Source organism: Cibotium barometz, chromosome 31, assembly GCF_041138505.1.
Source record: "Cibotium barometz isolate CiBa-2024 chromosome 31, ASM4113850v1, whole genome shotgun sequence".
NCBI lineage: Eukaryota > Viridiplantae > Streptophyta > Polypodiopsida > Cyatheales > Cibotiaceae > Cibotium > Cibotium barometz.
Window position 1 is genome coordinate 26002747 of NC_141076.1, and position 10409 is coordinate 26013155.

Consider the following 10409-nt stretch of genomic DNA (forward strand, 5'->3'; position numbering starts at 1 on the left):
GAGCATTACAACTTTAGCATGTGATCATGCATGCATTATTCTCCTTGTACACTTTCTTCCTCAAAATCCTTTGCTCCAAGGCTTGCAATAGTCATCCAATCAAAGAGAAACCAACAATTCCCTCACCATGGCATAACAAATGCAATAAGCATTAATGATTGCATACTCTTCTTTTATTTCAATGCAATTGTTGACTTCTTTGCATGTATAAGGTAAAATGACTGAGAAAATATGTGGGAATGATAAAGAGCAAGTAGAGGTTCAAAGCAATGCAAGCTATATTCAAGGGAATGATAAAAATCCCATCATAAAAATCCCATAATATGAAAGAATTTTACACTAAATCCTATTTTCTCCCAAAACCCTAATGCCCTTGGCCAAATTCATCAAGTAGTGCTACATGACTATATAGAGAAGATCAAGGGAAGAAGGATTGTAGATTGAAAACTCAAGAAATCCCACCACAAACTGCAATCTTGAAGGCAATTTCCAAAACCCTATTTCTTACGAGACCCTAAAATTGTGATCATTATTGAAAATTAATGATATGAAAGGGTAGAGGAGAGATAGGAGAAGAGAACTAACACCTTGGATCTCAAAAATTTTAAGTGGAAAGCCTGATTTTCAAGAAAATCCCAAATCATTCAAGTGGGCCAAGAAACCCTAAATCTTGATTGAAATCAAACATTGAACACATGTATAGGTAGAGGAAGGTTGGGATGGTCTCATTATGCAAATATTTCATGAAAAAGTAGATCCCAAACTCTATTTTTTCTAAGAAAATGAAAATTCCCATGAAATCCCCTATTCATAGCCAAGCATGAAAAGGAGGATTGATGAAGAATTTTTTCCAAAATTTGATGAAGAACCCTAATTTTTTCATAAAATCCCTAATATGCGCAAGAGAAGAAGAAATTGAAGCATTGATGAGATTAGGGACTTTCTTACTCTTAGTATTTGCATTACCAAGCATTTTTTGCATTTGTTTGAGTCTCCATTTCTCAATCAAGAAAAAACGTGGATAGCTTCATGGTTTCTTCATGGACAAAATCGTGCAAGAAATAGCTCCCCACAGAGTTTCAAAGAGGGCTCCAACTATGCCGTAGTCATCCACCATAGCCAAGGCAAGTATTGACTAGGCATTTTGTGTTTGATGAGTCTCCAAAACACCATGAGAAAGGCTTCATCACATGGGAAGGAAGCCAAGAAAGAGCTTGTGATGAAGCCTTCATCTACCCCATTCATAACCCTAAGCTTTTGTTAGCTTCAAACCCTAGACTGAAGCTCCATAGCTCTGAAGATCAAGCATAGAAAAGAGAGAAAAGAAAAAAAGCATTTTGATTAGTCTCTCTAATCTTGATTAGTGAGATTTTTCCCCAATTTTGGTCGTGAGATTTAACTTTGGTGCGGCTTCCCCAAAAAACTAGGTCCCCATTAAGCCCATGGCCCCAAAAGCTTAGGAACAAACAAAGAAAAAGAAATTCAACCAATCCAAAGTCACCATATCCATCTTCTTGATCAAGAAAATCCAGAAAATCAAGAAAATCCAAAACATCCAGAAAATCAAGAACACTCAAAAGATTTCCAAGAAAATTCAAGAGAGTGGATCAAAAGCAAGGCTTTGATTCCATAGTACGTGGGTCCTAGCTTTGAGTAGCCACATTGATTTTTCCTTCCATGTAGAAGTTGCATTGTTTTGTCCTTTCATGTGGACTAGTTTTTGTTGTGTTGTGACTCGTTCACTTGCACTAATTGTTTGTGGTCTCATAGTTGTTCATAGCCGTAGCATCTCTCTCTCTCTCTCTCTCTCTCTCCAAGAGATTATTTAGTGGAATTTCAAAGGAGTACTAGAACCATTTTTCATCAATTTGAGAGAAAACAATCGTCTATAGTAGTTGGAACACATGTTTAATTCTTGGAGTTGAAACCTAACTTTCCTACTAGATTGATGAAGGAAGAACTATATAGACACTGAAATTTATTATATACGAGAGGAAAATCACATATCTGATTGAGAATAGTTTTCTATATAATGATGTCTTGAAATCTCTTGAACAACGAAACAGATATAATGCGACGTACTCTATCTCTATATTATCTTAAGGAAGGATTTCACAAAGCTGCCACGTGACAAGAATGTGGAGGTTCGGGAAGAGGAGGAGGAGGTTTGAGGAAGTTTGGGTAGAATTTAAATTTGGAGTCTCAGAAGACTTGCGAAGCACAAGTTACCGACTCGTATTACTAAATAATAAAAAGCTTTGCTTTACTACGTAGCCACACAAATTAGAATATATACAAGGCTTCCGAATTTCTTCCGACAGTGGAGAGTAATACCTAAGGCATTTTCTTATTAGAGAGAGTAACATGGTTTGCCGGAAGATATGGAGAGTAATACCTAAGGCATTTTCTTAGAGGGAGTAACATGGTATGCCGGAAGATATGGCTGATGGCTTGAAGCAACTGCGATGAGAAAAGAGCACCTGCCACCCACTGCAGCGCTGGGGCGCAGTTGGTACTGAGACCGATAACCAACCTTCTTCTTTCGTGCCTATATAGCTGGGCGCACGCGGTCATGACGTCCAACGACGTCGTGGAAGCCAAAGTCCTCATTTAGTGGACTGTTGGCGCAGCCATCCACAAGCAAGCATAATTAAGCATGGCGCACCTTATCGCTTCCATCTTGCTCGTCGTTGCGGCGGTAGCATTTCTCCCTCCTCTTCATGGAGCACAGCTGCACGCGGATAAGAGCTCGAATATCAGCCGCTTTGAATTCCATGTAAGTCTGTCTGTCTGTCTCTCTCTCTCTCTCTCTCTCTCTCTCTCTCTCAATTTGCGTTCATCAAGCTAATTTAATGGGTAGCATGCTTATCACTTTGACAATGCGCCATGCACGTGCAGGTGAAGTACAGCAACTTTACTCGGCTTTGCCAAACCAAGCGGATGGTGACGGTGAACGACGAGTTTCCAGGGCCGACGCTGTTCGTGCGAGAGGGGGAGCGTGTGCTGATCAAAGTGAGCAACGAGATGCCCGACAAGAACATCACTATCCACTGGTAAATTATCGGTGGTCAGTAGCTGGCAAGCCAAGCTATATATATTTATAAAATATAATGGTTTTCTAATATATTCAATACTTATATTGAAGGCATGGCGTCCGTCAGCTGCGGTCTGGATGGTTCGACGGGCCTTCCTACATCACGCAGTGCCCCATCCAGCCGGGCCAGAGTTACCTCTACAACTTTACCGTAACCGGCCAGCGTGGCACGCTCTTCTGGCACGCGCACATCTCCTGGATGCGCTCCACTGTGCACGGGGCCTTCATCATCCTCCCAAAGGTGCAACAGAGTTATCCGTTCCCCCATCCTGCCAAAGAGATCCCTATCGTCCTCGGTACGCCCCCCCGCCCCCAAAAATCGAGAATTAGATAACTTTGGCCACCATCATCATCATGTGATGGACGGCAATGCTCACGTCTAATTTATTATTTTTTATAGCTGTAACACGCGGTTATATATTTTTGCAACTTACAGGTGAGTGGTGGAATTCCGACACGGAAACTGTGATAAAGCAAGCTCTACGGTCTGGAGCCGGCCCTAATGTCTCCGATGCCTACACGATCAATGGGCAGCCCGGCGCCCTCTACAATTGCTCGGCGAAGGGTAATTTCACAGATCAGTACTACATGAGCTCTCGGATCTACAAATATATATATATATATATACATTTACATTTTGATGATTGCGGCGGGGAACTGTATATTTATATACAACTTTAGTTATACATTAATTTGGTATAATTGCAGATATGTTTAAGCTTCCGGTGGCACAGAACCAGACCTACCTACTCCGGATCATCAATGCCGCCCTCAACGACGAGCTATTCCTCAGCATCGCTAACCATACTCTAACAGTGGTGGAGATCGATGCCACCTACACCAAGCCCTTCAAGACCAGCACCATCCTCATCGCGCCTGGGCAGACCACTAATGTTCTCCTCAATGCGGATCAGCCAACAGGAAGATACTTACTGGCGGTGAGAGCATACAACTCCGCGGGTCCCACAGTGCCCTTCGACAATACCACGGCCACCTCAGTGGTGGAGTATGTGGGATCCTCCTCGACCAAGCTGCGGCGGCCGGTCCTCTTGCCTGCCCTTCCTCCTTACAATGACACTGCCTTGGCCAACAACTTCAGCGCTAGTCTTAGAAGCAGGCCTTAAATTTGATGCCTAATGTAAGGCTTCATGGAAAAAAAAATGAAGCTTTGGAGTCCACAAATGGGCTTCAAATTGCAACCTTATACAAAATTTTGGGATTCATAATCTCTCTCTCTCTCTCTCTCTCACACACACACACACACACACACACACACACACACAACAGATGCATACATGTTCTCTTACACTAAACATGCTAGAAAGATATGTAAAATCTCTCTCTCTCTCTCTCACACACACACACACACTACACGTGCATGCATGTACTCTTACACTAAACATGCTAGAAAGATATGTAAAATCTTTCTCTCTCTCTCTCTCTCTCTCTCTCTCTCTCTCTCTCTCACACACACACACACACATGCATGCACATTGCGCACACACACATATACTAGAAACTTGAAAGAGATGTAACATATGATCACATCCATAAGCATTAGATGCTTGTACTATAGGAAAAGGAGAAAAAGAGCTTTTTCATCAATGATTCAATCTTAGAATCCTTAGAAAATTAAATGGTTCATAATTTATGATGAAATCTGAAAGCTCCACAAATATAAGAGAAAAGATATATCATCTTCTTAATGACTTCACAAACTATACATTAGATGCTTATGCTATAGGAAAAATAAACAAAGAGCATTTCATGAATGATTTAATCTTAGAAACATAGAAAATGAAACCATTCATAATTTATGATGAATATGAAAGCTCAAAAAATACAAGAGGAAAGATCTATCCTCTTCTTAATGAATTCACAAAATTAGAAATTAAGTTCTACTTAGTTGCATCAAACTTGGCATGTTCTTCTAGCTTTCACAAGCTCCCATATTTTATACACTTCCTCCCAATGCAAGTGGAATCTGGCGGTCCAAGTAATGACACTCTCATGAGTGCTTCCAATGTTTCAACTTTCAAGCATTGACGTCTATTGCTCTTGATAAGGTTTTGCTTGGAAAAGCCCCTTTCACAAGCCACTGATGAAATGGGAAGCACTAAAATTGCTTGCCATAATCGCACCATGTTAGGAAAGGCATCACATTGTGATGTACATGAAAACACTTGCCATGCATCCTTGAAAGGCATTCCACCACATCCAATATACATCCTGCTCACAAACTTTGAAAGCTCCTTTTTGCATCCCTCTGCATTTACTACATTGTCTCCAAGTTTTGTTAACAATCTTGACAACCAAAGAGAAGTCATCTCCCCTCTAGTCTTTTCATTATGAGGATAATACACAGGACTAAATAATTTAGTCGCATTGAAAAAATACATGTCTGGAAACCTATCATTAATGCAATCAATCAACTTTTGCACAAATTCTTTTGCCATGACAATACATGCATCCTTAGTGCCATCTGCCACATCCAATGCATAACCATCCTTATCTTTCCCAGGCATACAATGATACAAGAGCATATGCACATATTCTTTTCCTTCCTGATTTGTGTGACATAACACACCATTTCGAGTTCTTTCCATGAACCCTTTTACATGCTTTGTGTCTTTGCCAAAATCTGTACCCAAAAACTTTGTTTGGAGAGAGGATATTGTCTCCTCAATGTAGGTGGTAAAAGAAGAGATGTCTATTGTTTCTTTCTGAAACTCTCTATTAAGAGCATCCAAATCCAACAATACATCAGCAAGCATATGAATCCAAAATAAAACTTTGTAGACTCGCAACTTATCATACCAAGCCTTAGCACCTTCCTTCCAAAAGCTCAAGATAGCAAGAATCAACTTTGTCAATCGTTTCATCACTGCACCTCTAGCAAGCCATCGTACCTCATGAATTTGCAAAACCTCTAGCACATGAATGTTCATTTCATGAAGAAGTTTTTGAAACTTCTTATGCCTCACACTAGAGGCACTAATCCAAGAGTAGATTTTATTTGCAATTTTATCAATATATGACAAGCATGGAAAGCATTTACAAGCATCAAGAACCGCCAATGCCTCTCTATGTGCAACACAATGCACGCTGAGAATATGTGGTACAATTCCTGCAAGCTTAGCAACAAGACCATCACGGCATCCAAGCATTGAGCTATCACCATCAGTAGATATGCCTACTAAGCGTTGCAAATCAAGTCCAGCATGAGAAAGTGCCTTTATGATTACATCAAATTTTGTTTGTGCACATCCATCCTCAACCAAAAGAAGTCTCATAAACTCAACTTTACATATTCCCATCCCTTCATTTCCCAAAAATGCAACATAGATAATCAAATGTTTCTCTAGTCCCCTATCTGTAGTCTCATCAACAGTGAGAGCATAAAAGGGGCTAGACAAGAGCTCACGCAAATGAAAATCATGTAGATATTGAGAGATAGAGAAAATGAACTCTTTACCTGCCATAGTGTTGGTGTAAGTACCAAACAACTTTTTGGGTGGCATATTGTTCACTTCCAAATCATGGGCAAGTTCACATAATGCTTCAAACTTCATGATTGCCAAATCTTGTTTTGCAATAAAATAAGCCAATTTCATGCATGTTATAACCCGATTTTTGGACTTACCTTTCATCACATTAATATGCTTAGGTATCTTAACATTGTTTTCATTACACCATCTCGAGCGTGAAAAGCCATGCTCCTTAGAAAGGTGATGCTTATGGATAGCACCAAGCTGAATGATTTTGCAACCCTTTCCCCTACCCCAAGGTCCCTTTGCTCTATACTTTTCACACCATATGCATTTCATACGCTCTATGTCTCCATCTACAATGAGTTTCAAAAATTTGTAGGTACCTTCCCATTCTACTCTATACTTACGAATACATTGCTTCTTGGTTGAGGAGTCTCCCTTGTTCAACTCTATCGATGGAGGTGAGGTTTCATTCAATCCAAACATTTCCACATCATCATGCAGCTCATCCTCTCTATCCTCAATCTCTTCATTGCCCGCATTATCATCACTACAACTAGGTGTCCCAAATACTTCATACTCCCATTCCCTCCCTGGGGTAGAAGAACATGCTTTAGCCTTAGCTTTAGGGGGTAGTTTAGGTTGAGCTTGAACTTTCGGTGGAGCACGAGGTAAGCCTAGAACTTGGAATAATGTAGGTTGATTCATTATTGTACTACACCAATATTAAGAAAGCTTATTTAGTATATGCTCTTTAATATGAAATTTAATTTGAAGTAAGCAAAGTTTAATAACTTATAATAAACATACATTTCAATATGCAATATATGGTTATAGATGACTTACATGCCCAATCAAATGTTCTCCCTTGATGTGTATGGTGACACTAGCTATCTGAATAAATGCATGTGTGCATTCCTCCTAGGCTCCCAGAACAAATCAAAGGGCAGGTCCGGGCTGATTATTCAAAGAAGAAAGAAAGAATTAGACGGTCCTTTCCGAAAAAATTAAAAAGCATATACCAAATAAACCCTACCTTACCCTCGCCAGCTTTCCTTTCTCTGCGCACCCCCCCCACCGCCTTTCTCTGCGCATCTTGCCACCTTTCTCTGCGCACCCCCTTGCATACCCCTGCACCCTACAGGCTACACCCTCTGCAGTGAGAACATGCCTCCCCCTAGCCTCACCGCCCTCCCTCTCCATCGCATCACATCTCCAGACTCCACCCCTGGCCCACCCTCCTCTGCTACCCGTAACCCCAATCCCTTCTCTTTGCGCACCCCACGGTCCACCCCTATTTGCTTCGCCTCTTCTTACTCATGGCTTCATCCAACCCCCCTGGGCCCTGGCCCCTCAACCACCCCATACTGAATCCTCCCCACCCATTTTCTTCCTTTCTAGGCCTGCGCCCTCTCACGAACTGGCTAAGAAACACGCTAATGGCCTGAATCAACTTCTCAGTAGTTGCAACTTGCAATGCAACGCTGTGCAGCAGAGCTGTGCTTTGATTTTCTACAGGACGATTGCAGACACAAAATTACAAAAGCAAGCAACAAATTCATTACATGAAAGAGAAGCACAGAATTCTACATACCTGCCGTGTAGATAGACCTGCTTTAAAGCTTCATCCTTGACTGACGTCCAGAGCTTCACCTATACAACTACAAGGCATCCCCTCGCCGGCGAGCTGTCAAGAATCCACGCCGCACGGTGCGATGGAAGGAGCGAGGAGAGCGATGGAAGGAGCGAGGAGAGTGTGAAAATGAAACCTAAGCGAGAGAGAGAGAGAGCCTAGGGGGCCACGTATTCATGAAGATAAGATTGAATAGTTTATATAAAAATTTTATAAGATATCTAAACTATAACACTATAATATATATACTATAATACTATATATACTATAATACTATAATACTATATATATATATATATATGTAAAGATATATATTTGCACTCTATTATATATATATACTATATAGTATATATATTATAATTTATATACTATATTTTTTTGAAGCCTTGGTGATTTAGGAGGGCTTCAATTTGAAGCCTTGCATGAAAAATTGGGCTTCATGGTTGAAGCCTTTAGAATATTGTAGGGCTTCATTTGAAGCCCTGCACAGCCATTGAAGCCCAAAACGGGCTTCAAATTTAAGCACTGCTTAGAAGCCTCAACTCCAACGAGTTCCCGGTAACCGTGCCCCTTAAGTTAGACCGCCACTTGCTCTTCACTGTGGGCTTGGCCAGAAAACCTTGCCCTCACGGCAAGGTATGCCAGGGACCCTCCGGAGGCAAGTTTGCAGCCGCTGTTAACAACATTTCGTTTAGCCTTCCCAACACCGCCCTCCTCCAGTCCTTGTTCTTCGACAAATCAACGATCATCAAGAAGAATCGGACCACCAACACCACAAATATTGTCTTTCACACTAGCTTTCCGGACAACCCCGTGAGGTCCTTCAACTATACTGGACCACCACCCAAGAACCTCGCTCCAGAGACAGGGACACGACTCTCCTGGTTGCCATTTAACTCCAGTGTGCAGCTCGTCCTACAGGGCACCGGCATTCTCGGCACTGAGAGCCACCCCATCCACCTCCACGGCTTCAACTTCTACGTGGTAGGCCAGGGCGTGGGAAACTACAACAATACTAGTGATCCCGCCACATTCAACCTGGTCGACCCTCCCGAGCGCAACACTATAAACGTCCCCAAAGGAGGCTGGGTGGCTCTCCGCTTCCGAGCGGACAATCCAGGTAAAGTACACACTATAATTATCAATATTATAGCTCGACGTAGATGTGCCCTACAATAAACTCTGCTGCCGCTGCTGCTAAGCTTGTAGCTGTACTCTCTTGCTGACGGACCGTATGCATAATGTTGCAGGAGTGTGGTTCATGCACTGCCACTTGGAGATCCACACGAGTTGGGGTTTGGGCACTACCTTCCTTGTCACAAATGGCATTGGACCAAAGCAGACCCTTCAGCCCCCGCCCTCCGACTTGCCATCTTGCTAAGCTCTTGAATAGCAGCAGTACACACTATGATCGACGACGAGCTTCTCTTCAATCCTCCTTCGATAACTCTTTGCACTGACGTACATTTCTTCATGGCCGGGATTCTTCTTATGAGGCTGGCTCTCTAGTAAAACCATCTAGGGTCTGAAATGGAAGTCTTCGAGTTTTGCCATAATACGGAAAAACAACCGGAAGAGATCATCATTCGTGCTCCACATTATTCTTGTAAGCACTAATGAGGCCGGTTCTCTTGTAAACTGCTTTATCACTATCTAGGGTCTCAAATGGAGTTCTTCAAGTTTTTTCATAATGCGAAAACACCGGAAGCGACCATCATTCGTGCCCCATATTATTCGCATAAACACTAATGAGGCCGGCTCTCTTGTAAATTGCTTTATCACTATCTAGGGTCTCATGAAATGGAGTTCTTCAAGTTTTGCCATAATACGAAAACAAGTGGAAGGGATCATCATTCATGCCCTACATGATTCTCATAATGAGCCTGGTTCTCTTGTAAATTGCTTTATCACTATCTAGCGTCTCAAATGCAGTTCTTCAAGTTTTGCCATAATATGAAAATAACCGGAAGGGATCATCATTCGTGCCCCACATTATTCTTATAAGCACTAATAATATTAGGCAACATTACGTGTTGTTGCACCCAGCGACGTTACAAGGGCGCTGCCAAGTCAGCTCCTTGATTTCTTAGAGTACACGTAATACTTTGTTGTAGATATTTCCAATATTAGGAGAACCCGGGTTTGCTTCGTCCTCGAGCTTGCTCCAAAAATAGTAGTAAATGGATTAAAC

The 10409-nt window shown here is 41.8% G+C and overlaps 1 protein-coding gene across 1 annotated transcript; it reads left to right on the forward strand.

Annotated features, from left to right (window-relative positions):
* Nucleotides 1-2581: 2581 nt before the first annotated feature.
* Nucleotides 2582-10096, forward strand: LOC147620665 (laccase-4-like). Its single transcript, XM_086824937.1, has 7 exons — nt 2582-2776; nt 2899-3053; nt 3146-3390; nt 3531-3659; nt 3803-4198; nt 8742-9338; nt 9469-10096. The coding sequence occupies exons 1-7, from the start codon at nt 2657-2659 to the stop codon at nt 9597-9599; spliced, it is 1773 nt and encodes a 590-aa protein (XP_086681063.1). The 5' UTR covers nt 2582-2656; the 3' UTR covers nt 9600-10096.
* Nucleotides 10097-10409: the final 313 nt, after the last annotated feature.

What these genes read in the sequence shown, in the direction of transcription:
- LOC147620665 (XM_086824937.1), top strand. Translation starts at nt 2,657, where the DNA reads ATGGCGCACCTTATCGCTTCCATCTTGCTCGTCGTTGCGGCGGTAGCA. An exon ending in GGCCAACAACTTCAGCGCTA is followed by an intron (nt 4,199 to 8,741) that starts GTCTTAGAAGCA and finishes TTCAAATTTAAG; the next exon opens with CACTGCTTAGAAGCCTCAAC. An exon ending in CTTCCGAGCGGACAATCCAG is followed by an intron (nt 9,339 to 9,468) that starts GTAAAGTACACA and finishes ATAATGTTGCAG; the next exon opens with GAGTGTGGTTCATGCACTGC.